The sequence below is a fragment of the Heloderma suspectum genome, chromosome 1, assembly GCF_057233095.1.
Source record: "Heloderma suspectum isolate Gila_16-S chromosome 1, 16-S_ref, whole genome shotgun sequence".
Classification (NCBI taxonomy): domain Eukaryota; kingdom Metazoa; phylum Chordata; class Lepidosauria; order Squamata; family Helodermatidae; genus Heloderma; species Heloderma suspectum.
In genome coordinates, this window is record NC_139458.1 from 348,448,869 (window position 1) to 348,471,999 (window position 23,131).

Genomic DNA, 23,131 nt, shown 5'->3' on the forward strand with positions numbered 1-23,131 from the left:
AGTGGTTTTCCCTACGTTCTTCAATTTAAGCTGAAATTTTGCAAGAAGCAGCTCATGATCTGAGCCACAGTCAGCTCCAGGTCTTGTTTTGACTGACGGTATAGAGCTTCTCCATCTTTGGCTGCAAAGGACATAATCAATCTGATTTCGATATTGACCATCTGGTGATGTCCATGTGTAGAGTCGTCTCTTGTGCTGTTGGAAAAGAGTGTTTGCTATGATCAGCGTGTTCTCTTGGCAAAACTCTATTAGCTTTTGTCCTGCTTCATTTTGTACACCAAGGCCGTGCCTGCCTGTTATCCCAGTGATTTCTTGACTTCCTACTTTAGCATTCCAATCCCCTATGATGAAGAGGACATCTTTTTTTCGTGTTAGTTCTAGAAGGTGTTGTAGGTCTTCATAGAACCGATCAACCTCAGCTTCTTCGGCATCAGTGGTTGGGGCATAGACTTGAATTACTGTGATGTTGAATGGTTTGCCTTGGGTTCGTACTTAGATCATTCTATCATTTTTGAGATTGTACCCCAGTACTGCTTTTCCCACCCTTTTGTTGACTATGAGTGCTACTCCATTTCTTCTAAGGGATTCTTGCCCACAGTAGTAGATATAATAGTCACCTGAATTAAATTCACCCATGCCTGTCCATTTTAGTTCGCTGATTCCCAAGATGTCAATGTTCAATCTTGCCATCTCATGTTTGACCACCTCCAGCTTACCTTGATTCATTGATCTGACATTCCAGGTTCCTAAACAATATTGTTCTTTACAACATCGGATTTTCTTTTCACCACCAGACACATCCACAGCTGAGTGTCCTTTCGGCTTTGGCCCAGCTGCTTCACTCTTTCTGGCGCTACTTGGAAATTCCCTCTGCTCTTCCCCAGTAGTATATCGGACACCTTCCGACCTGAGGGGCTCATCTTCCGGCGTCATCTCTTTTAGCCTTGTGATACGTTCCATGGGGTTTTCTTGGCAAGAATACTGGAGTGGGTTGCCATTTCTTTCTCCAGCGGACCACATTTTGTCAGAACTCTCTGCCATGACCTGTCCGTCTTGGGTGGCCCTGCACGGCATAGCTTAGGGCTTCACTGAGTTACGCAAGACCCTTCGCCACAACAAGGCAGTGATCCATGAAGGGGGAATCCTGATTTACTGGCCATCAACTCATAAATACTGCTTGGTTTTTGGTTTTTTTTTAATGGTTGGCTATCTCTAAAACAAAAATGTAGGTTGGCATTGCTGCCAACCTGCCAGCAGGAGGCCCACTCCTTGTTGGATAATAGGAACAACTCTGCATGCTTCAAAACACTAGGGGTGATAGAGAATACCCTGTAGCTTGATCAGTTCCTGTTTCTTGCTCCTTCCCTTCTTCTTGCCCCTGCAACAAGCACCATGTGGCTCTCTCCAGAGAGGAAGCAAGTACCCATATTTCATGGCTTCGCTCACACACTCAGCTTTATGGGGTGCTGGAAGTTAAACAATGTTAGATAGCCTTCTCTGACGATTAGTAAGTTGACGATCAACTTACTAATAAAGTAAGTTGATTTGAACTTCTTTTAAACTGGCTCTAGCCTGTGTTTATTGTCTCCAATACTAAATGCTGTGTTGCCATGCAATCATTGTATAAAGCAATTCTGCTGTAAGTCACAATTCTGTTTCCAACGCTCCCAACCTCTGGAGTCCTTTGGACCTGCTTTTCCTCTTCCTTCCTGTCACTGCTGCTTTGCTCGTCCTCTGTAAGCAAGTGAGCAGTGATAGGAGCCACATCTTCTACACTCCCTTTGAGCAGCTGGGTGGACCAGAGGACACGGCCAAGTGAATAGGCAACAGTGAGGTGTGGATGGGCCTACTCAGGGAAGGAATCCACTTAGGGCATCTTGCTGAAGGACCTCCTATAATACTCAAGCTGGCACTACAAAAATGCATAACAGTTGTGCTGTTTTAAATTATTGTGACCAATTTGCTATTTCAGAATAGGTGCCCTGTAATTCTATTTACATTTTCAAATTTTAATAACCAAAAATTAGATCAACATCAGCTATTATGAAGTTGGCAGGCTATGTTGTGCTGCACCTGTGACAGGGACGGAGAACATTTGTGAGAATAATATTGCAGTTTGAAAAGGTTCCTTGATTTCCGTAATAGCCATAATTTAATTTTTGGCACTAGAATAGATTTTTTCTCCTACCAAGATCTTTTAAGAAAAGGAGCAGGGAAATCAAATTAAATGGAAGTATGCCAAAATGTAGAAAGGCAGATTTTGCTGGCTGTATGTCTCCAATTAGAGTAGGTTTGAGTGGTGACAAGTATGTAAACAGTATTCTTTCTTTTTTAAAAAAAAAATCTTTATTTAAGATTGGCATAATTATGGAAATAAACTAGTGCCTAGTGTTCCACCTCCCATTTGGCATTCAGAACCAGACATGTCACAAAGAACCAGAACAATCCTTCCACATGCATGCAGCTGGTTGCCTAAGGCTTGTACTTTACAGAGAGAAAAACTTCTTATTCTCAGTTGTCATTCAGAAAGTGGACTGAAATTGTAAAGGATTATTAGCCATTGTTGCATTATGCATGAACTTCTAATGCTTTTATTGCTCCTGTGAAACAATGGTGCTTCTGTGATCACAGGGCCTGCAGCCCAAACCAAGATAGGGCCTTCTCAACAGCAGCACTCCAGTTGTGGGAGTGTCTCCTAAGAAAAGTTTGACTGACCCCTTCATTTATGGCTTTTAGACAGGCAGTCAATAAATTTTTATTTCGCCAGGCTTTTAATGGGTTTTAACTTTATTAACTTTGTTGGAGTCTGCTTTTATTTTGCTTTGTTTATAGTGGAGGGGCTTTTTTGTATCAGGATTGTGTTTTATTGTGGTGAAGTGCCTCGGGTCCCTTATGGGGGCTGAAAGGCAGGATATACATAAATGTTCTATAAATAAAGTCAAACCTCCAAGCCAGTCCTGTCCTGTCCTAGGGGCAGAGAGTGAATATGGACCACTAGTTTTATGTTGCTTGTCCTGAATGCAGAAGACATGATTGTGCAAACTCTCTGCACTAGTAGCCCTGTTAGTTTCAACAGAAATTCTGCCTGTGAGTTTTGTAACAAGCATGAACTAGTCATAAATCCTAATAGCGTTGCCCTTCCATAAATACATTGTGAAAAGCAGCTATTTATTTTCTCTCTTCTGGTGTCATGTAAATAACATGATTGTTATGAATTTTATTTTAGGATCTAAACAGCGCTACAACAGCTAAACAGAACCTTGAGAAGGAGATCAGAAACCTTCAAGACAGATTGGCTGCTTGTCAGAGGGCTTGGGAAGTCTCTCAGGAAGAACTGAGCCATCTAAAGAAAATCTGCAGTGAGAAAGAAGAGCACCTGAAAAGTAGTGTAGAGGAAGCCAGGGCTGAAAAAAGCCTGCACAAGGCCTTTAAAGATCAAATTGTCACTCTGCTTGGAAGTAATTCCACTGTGGTCAGACCATCAAAGGAGGACATTATGGAAAAAATTCAAGAAATGTGCCATGGGGAGGAGAGCAACAAAACAGTATGTGAAATGGTATTATTATTGCCTCTTTTCTGTATGAATTATAATCTTACAGATGTTGGCAACCTCCTTGTGTATATGCGCTTAGTGAAAAACAAAACAAAACCCCAAACCTATTACTCATTAGTTGAAACATGACAGCACATGTCTCATCAGCTCAGAAAGTAGGAGGCATGGTTACTCGCTGCCACTCCCAGAACCTAGTGGCAGAAGTATATTCCAAGCTTTTCACAGCCACGTGACCACAGAGAAGGCATTTTTGGCAGTAACCATGCTGCTGCCTGAGCATTTGAATTTGGCCATGCTCTCTTCAACAAGGGTCTAAATCTTAGGCCTCTCCTTTTTTCTGTCTGAGACAAGGCACTGAAAGTCCCCCATAACCTAAGTGCTGCAGCCTAGGTTGCAGTTGCATCTCCACCATTTATTCTTCACTTTACATGCCTACATTACACAGATAATATTAACAGGGGTATTCCTTAAATGAGCATAATAGAAGATGGAGAGGAGGCAGTCTCTTACTCAGGAGTAAACTAATTAACAGAGTGGAACTTACTTTGGTGTAAGCATACATAGGATTACACAGTTAGGTATGCTGGGTCCAACGAGTTCAGAGTTTTAAAGGTTAAAAATGCTGCATCTCAAATTGTCCAGGGAAGGCAATATGAAGGCAGCACAGAAGCTCACAGGGCCTCCACTGTCAGGAGAGCTGATGTATTTCCCACCAACAAAAACTTTCTGTTTGTTCTCCTGCTGTCGTTGTGGGAGTGTAACACTCCTTTACTTTTCTTCTTCACTTTCCCTAGACCTGGAACGGGAAAGAAACCGAGTGGCAGGTTAGCCATCCTGACTGTATGTTGGTGTGGCACTGGCCTCACTTTCCTGACAGTAGAGAGCCCTTCCTCTTTTCCATGGATGGGAGATGATCCTAAATAAGAAGAGCATGGTCAGGGTGTTTCAGGGCTTCAGGCAGAAACAGCAGATGATGGAGTTGTGGAGAAAAGAGTTCTGGTGATAGACAGCATATATGCATAAAATCATATAAGTCCTGTGGCTTCTTCATTTCATGAACATTTTGGTATACAATTTTTAGAGCCAAGTGTTTCCCACGATATACAAACTATTTATTTATTTAATTTTTGTGGGGAACTGGTTAATATCTTTATACAAGTTCATGATCAAAGTATGTGTCTGCATGAATTGCAGTGTTTAATGTTCACAGCCTTAACAGAGCATACACAGTAGGGATGTACGAAAGTCACTTACCTTTTTGCAGCTTGGCTTCGCGGTGGGGGGGAGGCGCTTCGCTTTCCCCCCCGAAGTTCAGGCGAAGAGGGGGAGGCTTCCCGCCTCGCCCGGCCGAAATTCAGGCCGGGGGGGAGGCTTCCTGCCTCGCCCGGCCGAAATTCAGGCCGGGGAGAAGCGCCCCGTCTCCCCGGCCGCGAAACAAAAAGTAAAAAAAAAATAAAAAGACCCCGTGATAGGCTACGTAACGATTTACGTAGCCTATCGCTGCTAGATTTCCAAAGTCAGCCATGATAGGCTACGTAAATCGTCACGTAGCCTATCACGGGTGACTTGGGAGAAAAAAAAAAGCGCGTACGCAAATGGCGGCGGCCCATGTGCGCCGCCATTTGCGTTCCTTATTTTGGCACGTCTAGTCTATGTAAAGATTTACGTAGACTACAGCGAAAATAAGGGCAACGCAAATAGTGTGCCCTTATTTTCGCCGTAGTCTCCGTAAATCTTTATGTAGACTAGATGTGCTAAAATAAGGAACGCAAATGGCGGCGCCCATGGGCCGCCGCCATTTGCGTACGCGCTTTTTTTTTTCCCCCAAGTCACCCGTGATAGGCTACGTGACGATTTACGTAGCCTATCACGGCTGTCTTTGGAAATCTAGCCGTGATAGGCTACGTAAATCGTTACGTAGCCTATCACGGGTGGTGTTTTTTTTTTACTTTAGTTTTTTTTTTTTTTGCAATGGCGGCGGCAGCGGCAGCCAGTCGGGAGACTGGCCGCCACCCCCGCCCGCGACAAACCGCCGCCAAACCACCGCCGGGACCCGCCGCCGGGAGGGACATTCGCCAAAGGTAAGTCCCGTCCCGGGGGGGGCGGAGAATTTCACCGCCGATTTCGGGGGGCCGAATGCGTTGGCGCTCGGCCCCCCAAAGATTCGGGGAGAAATTCTCCGCCATCCCTAATACACAGCCATAAGTTCTTCTGACCTGAATATTTGTTGTTCACAGACATCTAGCAGACGTTGCTCATTGGCACTTTTTAAATTGTTTGGCTTTCGGCATGATGACCTTAGTGCAGATTATCCAAATGTGCTGTAAAGATGTTGATCATTTGCTAAGTATCCTTTTTTAATTAAAAGAAAAGAAAAGCAAGTTTCCAATCGGAACAAACCAAGTTTGTGGGCTTGGTAAAACATTTACCAAAAATACCTACCAAACGTTCTTGCCACCTATGCTGTGGTGCTCAGCACCAGCAGAGCATAGAATTGAGTCCTAGGCTTTCAGGAAACATTTGTCTTTTTGATCTGGTATTATGAGCTGGCTCAGCCTTCTGTACTGAGGCCACAGTCAGTTGAAGACATAGTTATTATATATATGGCAGAATCACACATTTCTGGACCCTCATGAAAGGCTTCCTATCCATCATAAAATTGCTTAGTTCTACTTAAAAAGCTAAACCAAGATGAGATCAGACCAAGAAATAAGATGTTGATGTTGATCAACAATAGCAACAACAATAACGGTGGACAAAATGTGTCTGTGTTTTTCTGGCGAAAAATAAATTGTTAAATTAACTCATAACTCTGTTTATAGATTAGAGTTCAGTGTGGATTTGGGCTAGATCCAGGAAGATCTGAGTTCAAGTTCTCGAACCGATAAACTCCTTTGTATGGCTTTGTGCTCTCTCTTAACTCCAGTTTTCTATCTATAAAATGGGAATAACGAGTTACCAGATAGGGCTGTTGTATCTGTATTTCCAGACACAACTCGAAATGAAAGAGATCTATCTTTAATTAGGTTTGTTGCTTCAAAATATAGGATCAGTGTGTTTTTCTTTAAAAACAAAGGGGAAGAAGAGTTAAAATATAATCCTATGCACACTTCCTCAGGAGTAAATCCCACTGAACACAATAGGACTGACTTCTGACTAAATATGCAAAGGCTTGCACTGTTGACCTTTGTATCCACTTCTATGCTTTCTCATTTCCTAAACCAGTGTTTCTGAAGTAGCATGCCAGGATGTACTTGTGAAAATACCCAGTGGATTTCAAGGGTCCAGTGGGTCCAAGTTGGAGAAAACTCTAGCAGATTTCCTTGCAGCTCTTCAGAGTCAACAGAAATTTCACAGCTACAGGCTGGAGCTAGAGTGTGTTACTCTTGCAGTGGGGATGCTATGTCTGTTCCATGTCTTGGCTGGCTGCTCATGAGATGGAGACAACTGACTATGGGATGGCTCCTCTCTATGCAAATGTTTCATTTGGGTGGGAAGCTCGTTTAGGTGGTATCCCCATGGCAAGAATAATGTGTGCTTTGGCTGTAAGAAAGGGAAGATTCGGGACTTAATTAGCAATTTTAGCACATTTTGTTACTTTTTTTCTGATTCTACAAGATGATGGGAACCATGGCACTTGAAATGCTATATGAGTGAGTTTGGCAGAAATGGTAAAGAATGGTGCAAAATGCCAGATGCATACTTAACCCTACAGAAATTGCAGCTCTCAGTGAAACCAGACATGAAAAAGTACCAAATGTATTTGCTGACGAAAAGTTAGCCTTTGACAAACATACAGCATAGAACTGGCCTGAAAAAGCGAATGGCCTGTTTACGCTGCCCTAGAATGATGTCCATCAATAAGGAAGTGTGCACTTCAGCCTCTGGAGAGTTACTATTTGGAGATCAGGAGCTGAGAAAACAATGTCAGAAAGGACTTGAGAATACTCTAAACATATTATTCCCAAGAAAGTGCTATCTGTTCTTTGGTTTTAGTTTGATGCATTTATGCTTGATAGATCTGACGTATTGATTCTCCAAAGTGTAACAACAAATATTATATGAAGTGTTCATGCACAATGCTCATCTTAAAACACCCCCCCCCCGAATATCTGGGTTTTTATCTACTGCCTTGAAAACATGCCCCATGATACATCATTCATTTTAATAGCTGTTACCATTGCATCATTCATTATAATATAAGAACTTTGAGGTCCATTTTGTGCTCTTGTCTATCTTGGAGCATATGCCTCAATTGCCTACCTAGTTCTGCTACAGGCCCTGAATGAAACCCTCCATGTTCGACAGTCAGATGGAGAATTGTCTGTTGTTGTTTTCCACCTTCCGAATCCGTTTTAATTTGTACCTCATTAATATTTGGTTGATGGTTTTAGCTGTAGCTCTTTCGTTTGCTTGTCTTTGTTGCTGTTTATGCATTTCATAGCAGTTGCATACAACCTTTTCCTGTGTGCCTCAGTCTTGGGTAACATAATCCATTTATATTTGAAATGTTGTGATTTCTAAATGCTGAAACTGTCAGTGGAAAGTGAGTGTTTTATGCATAAGTGCTTGCAAAATCAGGCCAGCTTGCAAACATGAGATCTACATCTGTGAGTTGGGAAGACGATTTAACAATATTCTCAGGGTGGAACTAAAGCTGAACAAGTAAAAAATACCTAAACCCATTACAGAGAAGTTCCATTAAATTTAAACAGCCTTATGAATGTAACAAGTATAATCTAATAATTAATTTTATCCATTAGAGAAGTCATGTAAAAGTTGTGCAAGTTAACAACACACAGTTATGACTGATTTTGTTGTTTATATGTTTTAGCATAATGGGATTTAGTCTGCTTTTGGCTTTGGCTATGCTTGACTTAGATTGTATTTTTTTGAATTCTGTTGTCTTAACATTTGTGGCCTAAAAGCATACCAGCTTTAATGTAAAAAATGTTATACAATATTAACTGATTGTGGTTAATTCAAAAATTCAATCCCTTGGTTGCCTCATGTTTCAGTACTTTCATGTTCTAATTTTTAATAGACCAAACTGTTGTTTCTGGGTATTTGGTCAGAGTGTAGTCCTGTTGGCTTCTCACGCCATGACGCTGTAGGGAAACAACAGAAGGTAATTTATCAGTATGTGGTATATTTGTCTGGATCCATCAACCAGGGATGGAATATAGGGTCTTCTCTGCCATGCATTTGTCCTATTTTCAATGCATATCTGTCCAGTTTGAAACCTACTTCTGTGGTCGGCCTGCTGTCATAAATGGTGGTCCCAGGTCTGTGGGTCTGTTTGTCTGTCTTCTTGTCACATTTTTTCCTGTGCTTCTTGGTCCCGAGAAGGATTCCTGATTTGGAAAGGACTTTTGGTCGGCAAAGGCAGATTTTTTTACGTGTCAGCCACACTGAATCAACACACTTGACCTACCAGACTCATACAGACAGGACGAGGCAAGCGAGGTGGCTGTCAGAATTGATTCTGAGCACAGGGAGATAGTTAGCAGCTCAGATTCAGAAGAGGAGCAGCCAGAGCTTGGGGAGGTTTTTTCACAGGCCAGATATGGGTAGGCGTGGTTCTCAGTTTACCAGCTCCCAGATGGCTGGGCATAAAACCTCATCCTCACCCCCCTCTGTGAGGAACAGCGAGCAGGAGGAGGAGGAGCTTGAGGTCTGTGACCTACGGGACACCAGACGGAGAGGCAAAGCTAAGAGGGAAACATCAGGAGTGGAGCTTAGACATTCAAATCAGTTAGCAATGCGTAATAGGCTACACAGGGAAGCAGCAGGCAAGGGGCGGAACCTCCCTCTCTAAGTTAGCCTAGTCAGGCAGCCGCTTTTTCAAACTGCAGGCAACTCTTGTTTATTCCCATTTGAATCCGCTGGAGGCATTCCTTTGTAGCCAGAGAGTCTCTGAGTATTTGCAACTGTAATGAACCTGAGAATAATGAATTAAAAGGGGGCAAGGGAACCCTGAGAGCAGCCGCCATAGGAACCAACTTCGGAGGGGAGTGTTCTTGCCATCTCACAGCACAAAACATAACAGTCCCTCCCTCCATTCCATGATCAATCTCTCCCTCCTTCCCTTGCTCATCTGCCAGATGCACATCCCTGTCCAGCATAATGGAAGCTGAGCATGGGGCCAGCAGCATGCAGGGTAAGTGGAGCATAGTGTCCAGGCTCATGGCTCCTCTGCTGGTGGTGCTTGTACTGGGTGCCTTCTAGGCAGTGTATCCCCAAGACTGAGTGAGCCACCAGACACAGGAAGAGCAGCTAACAGGAGGAGGTGGGCCCGTGGGATCACACGACAGGGAGAACTAGATTATTTAACTGTTAGACTAAGGAGGGCTCCAGCCCCCTATCTGACATCTCAGTGGGGCCCACTGGCTGCCCACCCAGTGCCAGTTTTGCAGCAGCACCAAAAGGTGCCTGCTGCCCATGGTGCTTGGTTTATTGGTCAGCTGCAGGTGGTCCGCAGCGCCCCCAAGAAGGCCAGGTGACTGACTGGTCTCTTCTCTCAGCAGGAGGATATGGTTTTGGAGCTGCTGTCCTTGATGTAGACACAGAGGCTGCTGGCAAAGTAGGTGCAACACATATGTGGGCATTAGCAAGACAGAGAGGCAAGCCAGGCTACAAAAGCGCACACAGGTGTTGCTGTAGATGTACATTGGACTGCAGCTTGAGCTCATTGGAATGGGGAATTCCTAATTGCGCAATGTGTGTGTCTCATAGCAACTCATAATTCTTTAAGGTGCCACAAGGTTCTTTGTTCCCCCCGTCACATCTGGTGAAGCATCTGGTCCATGGGTGGGCAACATGCAGCCTGTGGGCTTTTTGTGGTCCCCTGGGCTTTTTGTGGCCCACCACCACCCTCCAAGCTGCCATAGCTGAATTGCCACCAAATTTCAGTGGCAGCAAAAACCTTGCATTTTCACTTTAAAACAAGGGGTGTGGGGAGTACATGCCTTCTCTTAATGGAAATTTATGCACTCCCAGGAGCACAATTATGCATGAAAACAAGGTGTGCCCTCCCAGTACACCTTGTTTTGAAGTGAAAATATGGCACCTTTTTTGCCACCCACAGTGGTTTCTGAACCTCTGGATTAAAAAAAAAATGCTTTGAGTTTATACAAAATTAAAATACACGTGGGGTGGGAAATTGGTGTTCAAACTACTGCACAATTGCGCTCATTTCACATGCCAGCAAGGTGATGCTCAAAATCCTACAAGCTAGGCTTCAGCAGTATGCGAACCAAGAACTACCGGAAGTACAAGCTGGGTTTCGAAGAGGCAGAGGAACTAGAGATCAAATCGCCAACATTCGCTGCATCATGGAGAAAGCAAGAGAATTCCAGAAAAATGTCTATTTCTGCTTCATTGACTACACTAAAGCCTTTGATTGTGTGGATCACAACAAACTGTGGCAAATTCTTAAAGTGATGGGAGTACCAGACCACCTTACCTGTCTCCTGAGAAACCTGTACGAGGGTCAAGAAGCAACAGTAAGAACCAGACATGGAACAACCGATTGGTTCAAAATTGGGAAAGGAGTACGACAATATTTAACTTATATGCAGAGTACATCATGAGAAATGCCGGGTTGGATGAATCAGAGGTCGGAATTAAGATTGCTGGGAGAATTATCAACAACCTCCGATATGCAGACGATACCACCCTAATGGCAGAAAGCGAAGAGGATCTAAAGAGCCTCTTGTTGAGGGTGAAAGAGGAGAGTGCAAAAGCTGGTTTGAAACTCAACATTAAAAAAACTAAGATCATGGCATCTGGCCCCATCACTTCCTGGCATATAGAAGGGGAAGAAATGGAAGCAGTGACAGATTTTACTTTCTTGGGCTCCAAGATCACCGCAGACGGTGACTGTAGCCATGAAATTAAAAGACGCTTGCTCCTTGGGAGGAAAGCTATGGCAAACCTAGACAGCATAGTAAGAAGCAGAGACATCACCTTGCCGACAAAGGTCCGTCTAATCAAAGCTATGGTTTTCCCAGTAGTAATGTATGGCTGTGAGAGCTGGACTATAAGGAAGGCTGAGCGCCGAAGAATTGATGCTTTCGAACTGTGGTGCTGGAGAAGACTCTTACGAGTCCCCTGGACTGCAAGGAGGTCAAATCAGTCCATCCTAAAGGAAATCAACCCTGAGTGCTCATTGGAAGGACAGATACTGAAGCTGAAGCTCAAATATTTTGGCCACCTAATGCAAAGAGAAAACTCTCTGGAAAAGACCCTGATGCTGGGAAAGACTGAAGGCAAAAGGAGAAGGGGACGGCAGAGGATGAGATGGCTAGATAGCATCACCGATGCAATGAATATGAACTTGAGCACGCTCTGGGAGAGAGCGCAGGACAGGAAGGCCTGGCGTGCTATGGTCCATGGGGTCACGAAGAGTCGGACACGACTGAACGACTGAACAACAACAACCCCTCATGTAGGGCAGATGCAAAAGAGGACACAGCACCTGCACCTTTAATAGTTATTAGAAAAGGAAATTTCAGCATGTGTATGTTGCATGACAAGCGACACCTGCTGAAATTTCGTTTTCTGCACAGCTATTAAAGATGCAGGGGCTCCACCCTCTTTTTTATCTGGATACCCTCGGCACATCCTTATTTTTCAGAGGCAGAGTGGATTTTTTTTGGCACTCACAGTCCCAGTTACAGGTAAGCTCTTGTTGGAGTTATCAGTGGGTCTACCAGAAGCAGGAAGAAACAAAATACATCAACAGCAAGCAAAACTATCCACATGCTTAAGGTACGTACCTTCTCCCCTCTCCCCTAATTTAAGGCCATAGGATATCACATCAAGTGTATTTGAAATCTGTATAAATTCAAAGCATGTTTTTTTTCCAATCCAGAGGTTCAGTCAGCTTTATAGACATGAGATTAGATGCTGCCAGTAAATATATAGGTATGTGCATAACTTCTTAATATATGTTATTAAGCCTTACTATGGAGCCATTTGTAAGAATTAATGTGGGTTAGGGCTCAAGCCTATGCATGTTTAGACAGAAAAAAGTCCTACACCTCCCAGCATTCCCCAGTGAACATGGCTGGCTGAGGAATGCTGAGAGATGTAGGACTTTTTTTCTGTCTAAACATTCATAGAATTGCACCCTTAGTCAATGAAGTATGGGGACTCTGGGCTAGACTGCATATTACAATGCACTCCACAGGCCTGCTGAAGCAACTGGTGCATGCAGCTGCCATGACATACAGTGCATCTTGTGGCATGGATCAGCTGTATTATGTGGAGAGTCTCTAAATTGACACTAGACGTCATTGGTAGTGGCATGGAAACTCCAGATGATGAGTATAACCCAGATGATGAAGTCGTAACTTCTGCAGAGAGCATTTGCTACTCAGAGACTGTCTCAGGCAGCTGTCATGACAAGATTACATTATGTGGACCACTTGTGACCTGAGTTCAAATTCAAACCAATCCACATACATCCCTAGTTTTCTGCTTTAGTTCCCTGACTTAAAACACAGGTATTAACTTACTTCACAGGTTTGTTGACATCATGTGTAATAATAGTATAAGAACAGCAAAGCACTTTGCACACCAGAAAAATGCTTTAGAAATATAGTACTCAACTTAATATGATTCAGCTTACACTTAAAAAAAAAAAAAAGATTATCAGTTTCATCTTAATTAAGCTCAGGTTCTTATTTGCACTTGCATCTTAATATGTTAAAAAAGGGTAAGTTTGACTGAAATTAAATGAGAGTTACAGGACAATCCTAAGCACACTTACAAGGGAGTAAGCCCTAGTGTGTTCAAGGCAACCTACTTCTATATATACATGCTTTGGATTGCATTATAAATTCCAGTTGATGTGTTTTGGGTGATTGGGTGTCAAACTCACTGATTGCAAATTGATTTGATTGTGCACCATGGTAAATGCTCATTGACATGTTGTATCAATGTTCATATTAGGTTTCACATTCTTCAAACAGTTCGATAGTAGAAGAAACGCCTGCAGGAACTAAAATAATATTTAATGAAGTATTGTCAAAATTGAGTTACAGTACAGTAGAGCAGCAACCCCCAACCTTTTTGGCACAGGGGCCAGTCTCATGGAAGAACAATTTTTCCACGGACTTGGGGACCGAGCCACAGTAGAGGTGTGGGAACCCCCCTTACCTTGGGTCTGCGGGGGGGGGGGCGATCTGTCCCTCCCCACCCCGGAATCCTGGCCAGCTCCGCTCCATGGCAAGTCTGCAGAGCTGCCGGCTGACAGCGGACTTCCGGCTGCTGGGATGCAAATGGTGTCCGCATAGCGGAATAAGGGCAAATAGCGTTGCCCTTATTTTCGCCGTAGTCTACGTAATCTTTACGTAGACTACAGCAACCAAATAAGGAACGGGAATGGCGGCTCCCTATGGGGGCCGCCATTAGCCGTACGCGCATTTTTTTTTTTTTAAAGTCACCCGTGATAGGCTACGTGACGATTTACATAGCCTATCACGGCTGACTTTGCAAATCTAGTTAATCGTCACGTAGCCTATCACGGGGGCGTTGTTTTTTTTTTACTTCTCTTGGAATGGCGGCGTCGGCAGCCGGTCAAAAGACCGGCTGCTGCCCTCGCCCCTGACGAAGACCTGCCGAACCGCCACCGGGACCCGCCGCCGGGAGGGACATTCGGGAAAGGTAAGTCCCATCCCGGGGGGTGTGTGTGCGGGGTGCGGGGGGGGTGCGGAGAATTTCTCCCCGAAACTACTTTGGGGGGCCGAATACGTTGGCACTCAGCCCCCTGAAGTTTCGGGGAGAAATTCTCCCCCATCCCTAATGCAGACACCATTTGCATCCCAGCATCCGGAGCTGGCCGGCAGCTCTGTGGACTCACCGCGGGGCAGAGCTGGCCAGGGCCGGTGAGGATCCCGGGGGGGCGGATTGCCTCCCTCCCCACGGACCCAAGGTAAGGGGGATTCCCACACCCCTACTGCAGCCTGGTTCCTAACAGGCCACAGACTGGTACCGGTCCGTGGCCTGGGGGTTGGAGACCCCTGCAGTAGAGTATTCATATGAATAGTCTGTGAAAGCTCTGGAAATACTCAGATAATCAGAAATACTGATGAATAGCAGAACTGATATAACGTAGAGCATGTGGCACATCCTTTGTTCCTGGTTCAGTACTTTTGCACAAAGCTAGAAGAATGTGAAATGGTACCTACGGAAAACAGGTACATGTAGCATGGGCTTCTTCTGAATACTAATATTGCTCTTGTGGACTGCGTCAACCATGTGGAGCATACAGTTCCCAATCTATATAGTGTTAACAGGCATGGTATCAGCATGGTCCTGTGCATGAGCATCATATGGCTTTCCAGAATTGGAGACACCAATTTAAGTGAAAGCACCTCATATACGTGCACCAGGGAAGCATACTCATTGTGTCACAGTGATAGGGAACTACAGAAAGAACACCACATATCAAGAACTAACACTGCACAACCCCCTCTCCTTTCAGTGGAGTTTGCATGGGGCTCCCACATTTTGTTTTGCATAACTGAGAGATTAATAACAGGTGATTTACATAACTGCAGATGGATTTCAGGTTCTGCTGTAATTGGAAAATTTGGTTGAAATAGTCCAACAAACTGTATTCTGGAACAACAATGCCATTGTCTCCAAGTATTCCTTAATCGAATATTTGTTGAGCCATTTTCATTGATTTCTTTGTATTGGACAAGTGGGATCTATATTAATATAATATTGTCTGCAGGTAATTCATTGTTGGGGCCACTTCATTTCTGCTAATTACATTTCTTCTAATTAAGTTTTATTTGCTTCCCTTTTTGCTGAACATAGGACAGTTATTCCACTACTTCAGATAATTTGGTGATGTGTTTCTTGTGCCATGGATTAGTCTGAAGCACAGCCACTGACTTGAGTCTGCTTTCCCCCCTGCAGATGGTATCCCAGCTTGAAGCCCAAATAGCTAAACTGACAGAGACACTGGAGACGCAGACTAAGTTGCACCAGGAAGCTTTGCAAAGGACCAGAAAAGCAGAAAGCGAATCTGAGACATTTCATGATCAATTAATGCGTCTGGAAGGGGAGCTAGTGTCTGGGGACGTGATACGAGATTCTTTGAAGCTTGAGAAACAAAATGTAATACTTTCTATTTCTAGGAAGCGCACAGGTCAAGCTAGAGAGATAACTGAGTTTAACGTAGGGATGGACAAATATGTCAGTTTTGGTTTCTCATTTTTCCAGTATTAAGTTTGATTCATCCCATTCCACATCAGTTTGAGACTGTTTGCATGAAAATTCACACACATTTGTGTGGTTATTTCTCCCATTCCACACATCTGTATGTAATTTTGCCTAACATCGTGCATTTTTTGCAAGCCATTTTCCCTAACATCATGTATTTTTGATGTTATTTTCTCTAATATGCATTTTGTGTGCACTTTCCCCTAATACATACATTTTTAAGACATATTTTGAGTTGGCGAGCTCTGTCCCAAAATTCGGAGAAGTGTGAATTGTAAAGGATAACAGTTTCGGTCTACCTATCGATTCGAAAGTGCAAAATTAGGTGAGTTCACATTAAAATGTGAACCAAACCAATTTCTTCTCCCATCCCTAGTTTAATTACATAGTCCTGAATACACCAAAAGTGAATTCATGTTCTGTGCATGTATGTGCTGTATGCGTGTGTATGTGTTGGTGCATATGTATTATTATAAGCATGCTTTGTTAATAGCTCGTTCAGTAGGGTTTGTGTGTTGGCTTGATAATTTTCAATGGTCAGAATGGCACGTGAAACTTACCACTAGCTAATCAAGACTGTGGATTTTTTCTTAATTCCAGGGCCTTAGGAGGAACTGTAAGGGAAAACCTTTACATTTGCTCAGAGAAACAGAAAGAGTTTTGGAGTTTTGGAACTAGCTGAAAAAAGTTGCTGAGAGGTTTTTGGCTGCCAGGTTTGGAGTTCCATGTAGGGATGTACGAATCTTTTACCTTGCCATCCGGGGGGGAGGTGATCCATTCCTCCCCCCGGGAATCCTCGCTGGCCGGCTCCACTCCGCATTGACTCTGCGGAGCCACCGGCCAGATCCGAAGCCCCAGCGATACGGCCGTCATTGCCATATCACTGGCTGGACTGACGGACAGCGGACGCAAATGGCGTCCAGCGTAGCGGACGCCATTTGTGTCCCTGTGTTTTCACGCAATAGGCTACGTAAAGATTTACGTAGCCTATCACATCAAAGAGCAGGGACGCAAATGGCGTAGTGGACGCCATTTGCGTCCACAGTCCATCAGTCCAGCCAGCGATACGGCAATGGCGGCCATATCGCTGGGGCTTCGGAGCCGGCAGCAGGCAGGATCCCGCTGGTGAGGGACTTCACAGGGAGGTGGAGGTAGGAGATCTGATCCACCACAGACTTCAATAGAATCCGGTCTCATTGGGGTCTGTGGAGGATTTCTCCAACATCCCTAGTTCCATGGGCTGCTGAACTAGGGGAGTAGTAGACTGCTTCACCACCCCACCCCTAAAACCTATAATTCCGTTATAATATGTAAGTTGTACATATTACAGTATCTCCAGCAGTTGGTTCTCTAAAGGAAACTCATGCTATAAAGCTGTCCTGGAACTGCTCATTACTTGGAGAAAAGGGGAGAATGAATAAGTACATTTCAAATGAAATTGAAAAGTTACTGAGAAAGCAGCTAGTTAGGTGGATATATGAGAGGCCAGGTTGACAGCTAATTTTGCTTTCTCTGCTAATTTTAGAATTAAAGCTTGAAAGAAATTCAGTTAGGACCCACCAAGAAAATGAAATTTCTCAACTCTGTTAAAGGTCTCTACCTTCTTTCAGCTGTTATTTCCCACCAATATGGGCTGGTTTGCCTGACTGTTGCCTATGATTTTGATTTACTAGGGCTCTGCCAAATATTTTCACAAATCCCCTGATGTAGAATGTCCAACTTTTCTTGATCCTGTTTCCTGCTATTTGTTTCCTCTGATTAAGGCGTTTTCTTTTCTTTTTCTTTGCTTCTTAGAATGATTCCAGCCAATCATGTATAACTTGATGACATTGACTACACAATGTCACAATCAGATTTGAGATGCACTAATATCACTGAAGGCAAATTAAGCTCACTTAGAATGAGGTGAATATTTCATGGATGTCCCTTGAGTGACCCTGGCCAATGGAGGATCACGTAGTGAACAGGATGGCATTATAACAATATGTAGCTAATTGCCTAAAATGTGGGGGACTTTGACACAGGTGAAAATGTTTGCAAAATCATGCGCCCTTTGGGCTCAGCCCTGTAATTTATTTATCTGTCATTCTTGCATCCCCCCTTTTATGAAGTTCAGTCAGCAAATGTGGGTTATCCCACTTTTATCCCCATAGAAACACACTACCCACAGCTACCCACAGCATTTCATAGCTGAATGGGGATTTGATCCCAGGTATCCCCAGTCTAAGTGATTAGAAAACTATTTTTAAGGATTTTCAGTGATTCTGCTAATACTTGGATGGCTGATGACAGAAGGGGCTGGGGGATTATCCACGTGACAATGGACTGGATGAGAGCCAATAAGCTGAAGCTTAGTTCTGACAAGATGAAGGAAGTGGGTTCTATCCAAGGTTAGTCTAACTTAGGTCCCATTCATTTCAGTGGGTCTGCTCTAACTAGAACTAACATTGGATACAATACACTGTTAGTAGAGGGTTTGTCTTCCTGGTCTAACAGTGTCCAACCTATTCTGGAGAGGGTTACACTCCCCTAAATGACCAGGTTCATAGTTTGGGGCTGTTTGTTGATCCATTGTGGTCACTAGAGGCACAAACGGCCTCTGTGGCTGAGAGCACCCTTTATCAGATTAGGCTAAAAAACTTGCTATAACCCTAGCTGGAAAGAGATAGCCTTACTTCAATCATCCATGCCTAGGTTTCCTCCTGTTTTAAATTACTGCAATGTGTTGTCCATGGGCCGGCCTTTGTAAATGGCCCAGAAAGTTAGTCCAGATTATGACTATAAGATTGCTAATATACTGAGTGATATGAGCATATCACATCAGTTCTTCGTCATCTCTACTGCCTGCCATTCCATTCCCAGGCCCAATTCAAAAGGCTGATTTTGCCTTGGAGCCTGGGTACCTGAAAGGTCGCCTCTCTCTGTATGTACATACCTGGACCCTAAGATCATCGTTGGAGGTGCTTCTCTGGGTGCTCTCTTCAAGTGAGGCGTGATGGTTAGCTATGAAAGGGCATTTTCAGTAGTGGCACCCAGGTTAAGTAATGCTCTCCCACAAGAGGCTTGTCTGGCACTTTGTTGTCATTTGGGCACAAGGCAAATACCTGTTTATTTTCCCAAGTGTTTTAAACCCATTTAGGCTGTTAAATCAGTTTGAGTCCACTTTTGTATTCTATGCTTCTCGAGTTTCATGCTGCATCATATTTTGTCACATTTCTACTTTATTTGATGTTATAAGGCTATTTTAAGCTGCCATGAGAATGTGTGTTAAAGGGCAGCTTATAAATGCATATTTTTTTAAAAAAATGTTTTTGCAAATAACAGAAAGAAAGAAAGAACCACAAAAGAAAAAAAGGAAGAACATAACATAAAACATATCTATACACAATAATCATTTACTTCACCCTTAATTAAAAAAAGAAAGAAAATACATGTGTGGGGGGGAAGGATTTGACACTTCTCTTTCAGCATAATATTAATATAAGCAGTCTATATACCTAAATAAGCATCTACACGAGACTGATGACCACAGGAGATGCATTCAAATGTAGCAAGAGCAATAAAATCTTCATACCATTGAATGATAGCTGGTGAGTGTTTATCCTTCCAAGCTTGAAGTATAACTCTCTTTTTCTCTGGAAAATTAAATCTTCCTTTATCAGAAACTGAATTATCTTCAGTGAAAAATGGGAAAGAGACCCCTCCATCAAACTTCCGAACGCTGCATAACGTTTTCGAAAATATGTTTAGAGAATGTATGTAGAGAATGTAGAGAATGAATATTACACAATACATAAATTACCCGTGGCAAGACCTTCATCTTAAGTATGTTAACCTTACCCCAAGTACTCAAATTAAGAGATATTTCTTCCAGTAACACACTTATATTCAGTTTAATCACTTGTGAGATGTCTCTAGGCACCAATACACCAAGACACTTTATCACTTCTGGGCACCAACAAAATTGCCGTTTAGTAACTGATTGGGTATCTTGATACAACCTACAGACATTAATTAATATTTCAAACAATTAATAGTATAACCCAAAAATGTACCAAAGGTATCAATTAATCTTATCAATTTTTATATAGAAGACTTTAACCTATTGAAGAATAACAACAAATGATTTGCGTATTTATTTTATTTATTTTGTTGTTGTTCAGTCGTGTCCAGCTCTTCGTGACCCCATGGACCATAGCACGCCAGGCCTTCCTGTCCTGCGCTCTCTCCCGGAGCGTGCTCAAGTTCATATTCATTGCATTGGTGATGCTATCTAGCCATCTCATCCTCTGCTGTCCCCTTCTCCTTTTGCCTTCAGTCTTTCCCAGCATCAGGGTCTTTTCCAGAGAGTTTTCTCTTCGCATTAGGTGGCCAAAATATTTGAGCTTCAGCTTCAGTATCTGTCCTTCCAATGAGCACTCAGGGTTGATTTCCTTTTGGATGGACTGATTTGACCTCCTTGCAGTCCAGGGGACTCATAAGAGTCTTCTCCAGCACCACAGTTCAAAAGCATCAGTTCTTCGGCGCTCAGCCTTCCTTATAGTCCAGCTCTCACAGCCATACATTACTACTGGGAAAACCATAGCTTTGATTAGACGGACCTTTGTCGGCAAGGTGATGTCTCTGCTTCTTACTATGCTGTCTAGGTTTGCCATAGCTTTCCTCCCAAGGAGCAAGCGTCTTTTAATTTCATGGCTACAGTCACCGTCTGCGGTGATCTTGGAGCCCAAGAAAGTAAAATCTGTCACTGCTTCCATTTCTTCCCCTTCTATATGCCAGGAAGTGATAGGGCCAGATGCCATGATCTTCGTTTTTTTAATGTTGAGTTTCAAACCAGCTTTTGCACTCTCCTCTTTCACCCTCAACAAGAGGCTCTTTAGATCCTCTTCGCTTTCTGCCATTAGGGTGGTATCATCTGCATATCGGAGGTTGTTGATAATTCTCCCAGCAGTCTTAATTCCGACCTCTGATTCATCCAGCCCGGCATTTCTCATGATGTACTCTGCATATAAGTTAAATAAGCAGGGTGACAATATGCAGCCTTGTCGTACTCCTTTCCCAATTTTGAACCACTCGGTTGTTCCATGTCTGGTACTTACTGTTGCTTCTTGACCCTCGTACAGGTTTCTCAGGAGACAGGTAAGGTGGTCTGGTACTCCCATCTCTTTAAGAATTTGCCACTGTTTGTTGTGATCCACACAATCAAAGGCTTTAGCTTAGTCAATGAAACAGAAATAGATGGTTTTCTGGAATTCTCTTGCTTTCTCCATGATGCAGCGAATGTTGGCGATTTGATCTCTAGTTCCTCTGCCTCTTCGAAACCCAGCTTGTACTTCCGGTAGTTCTCGGTTCGCATACTGCTGAAGCCTAGCTTGTATGATTTTGAGCATCACCTTGCTGGCATGTGAAATGAGCGCAATTGTGCAGTAGTTCGAACACTCTTTGGCGTTGCTCTTCTTTGGAATTGGAATGTAAACTGACCTTTTCCAGTCTTGTGGCCACTGTGGAGTGTTCCAAATTTGTTGGCATATTGAATGCAGCACTTTAACAGTATCATCTTTTAGGATTTTAAATAGCTCAGCTGGAATACTGTCATCTCCGCTAGCTTTGTTGTTGCTAATGCTTCCTAAGGCCCACTTGACTTCACTCTCGAGGATGTCCGGCTCAAATTCAGTGACCGCACTATCATGGCTATCAGGGACATTCAGATCTTTCCTGTATAGTTCTTCTGTGTATTCTTTCCACCTCTTCTTAATCTCATCTGCTTCTGTTAGGTCCCTGCCTTCTTTGTCCTTTATCATGCCCGTCTTTGCACAAAACGTTTCCTTGAGGTCCCCAATTTTCTTGAAGAGAAAATAACAGCCATGCCTGCCTGTTATCCCGGTGATTTCTTGACTTCCTACTTTAGCATTTCAATCCCCTATGATGAAGAGGACATCTTTTTTTGGTGTTAGTTCTAGAAGGTGTTGTAGGTCTTCATAGAACCGATCAACCTCAGCTTCTTCGGCATCAGTGGTTGGGGCATAGACTTGAATTACTGTGATGTTGAATGGTTTGCCTTGGATTCGTACTGAGATCATTCTATCGTTTCTGAGATTGTACCCCAGTACTGCTTTTCCCACCCTTTTGTTGACTATGAATGCTACTCTATTTCTTCTAAGGGATTCTTGCCCACAATAGTAGATATGATGGTCACCTGAATTAAATTCGCCCATGCCTGTCCATTTTAGTTCGCTGATTCCCAAGATGTCGATGTTCAATCTTGCCATCTCATGTTTGACCACCTCCAGCTTACCTTGATTCATTGATCTGACATTCCAGGTTCCTAAACAATATTGTTCTTTACAACATCAGATTTTCTTTTCACCACCAGACAAATCCACAGCTGAGTGTCCTTTTGGCTTTGGCCCAGCCGCTTCACTCTTTCTGGCACTACTTGGAAATACCCTCTGCTCTTCCCCAGTAGTATATTGGACACCTTCCAACCTGAGGGGCTCATCTTCCGGCATCATATCTTTTAGCCTTGTGATACGTTCCATGGGGTTTTCTTGGCAAGAATACTGGAGTGGGTTGCCATTTCCTTCTCTAGTGGACCACATTTTGTCAGAACTCTCTGTCCGTCTTGGGTGGCCCTGCACGGCATAGCTTATGGCTTCACTGAGTTACACAAGCCCCTTCGCCACAACAAGGCAGTGATCCATGAAGGGGTCATTTATTATTTATTATTATTATTATTATTATTATTATTATTATTATTATTATTATTTTATTTATTTACAACATCTATATACTGCTCCACATCCAAACAGATTCCAGAGCAGTGAACAATATTTTTTTTTAAAAGACATTTTGTTGTTTAAAAACAGAATACCAATAAAAACATGGCTGGTTAATCAAGGAAGGCTTCTAATATGTTTTCAGGAGGTGCCAAAAATAACACAATGTTGGTGCCTGCCTGACCTCCCCTCAGTCTTCTCTTCTCAAGGCTAAACATGCCCAGCTTTGGGGGGTTCTATTTAATTGTCATAGCTAACACCTCCTGGTAGACCTTTCTTACATGAAATTGTCTAATCTCTGGATTGGGTTGGATCAAGACTAAGGCTGCAATCCTGTAAATGAAAGTAAGTCCCATTGAACTCATTTGGGACTTCTTGTATAGGATTGCACTGTAAATTAGTTGAACTTTGGTCCCATGGAAATAAGTGGGACCAGTTATGATTTAAGTCCCATTGATTTCAGTAGGAACGAAGTTCAGCTAACTTAGTGTGGATCCAACCCATTGATTTCACTGAATCTACTCTAAGTATGACACAGTCTGGATCCAATCCAATATGTTAA

At 43.2% G+C, this 23,131-nt stretch overlaps 1 protein-coding gene across 1 annotated transcript in view; it reads left to right on the forward strand.

The window, feature by feature from the left end:
* The window catches only part of CCDC170 (coiled-coil domain containing 170), an 80,315-nt gene that overhangs the window by 38,693 nt on the left and 18,491 nt on the right, over positions 1 to 23,131 (forward strand). Inside the window, exons 6-7 of the mRNA XM_084827835.1 lie at positions 3,227 to 3,544; positions 15,488 to 15,688. Coding sequence (XP_084683961.1) covers positions 3,227 to 3,544; positions 15,488 to 15,688 — 519 coding nt within the window. The remainder of the gene's footprint in view (positions 1 to 3,226; positions 3,545 to 15,487; positions 15,689 to 23,131) is intronic.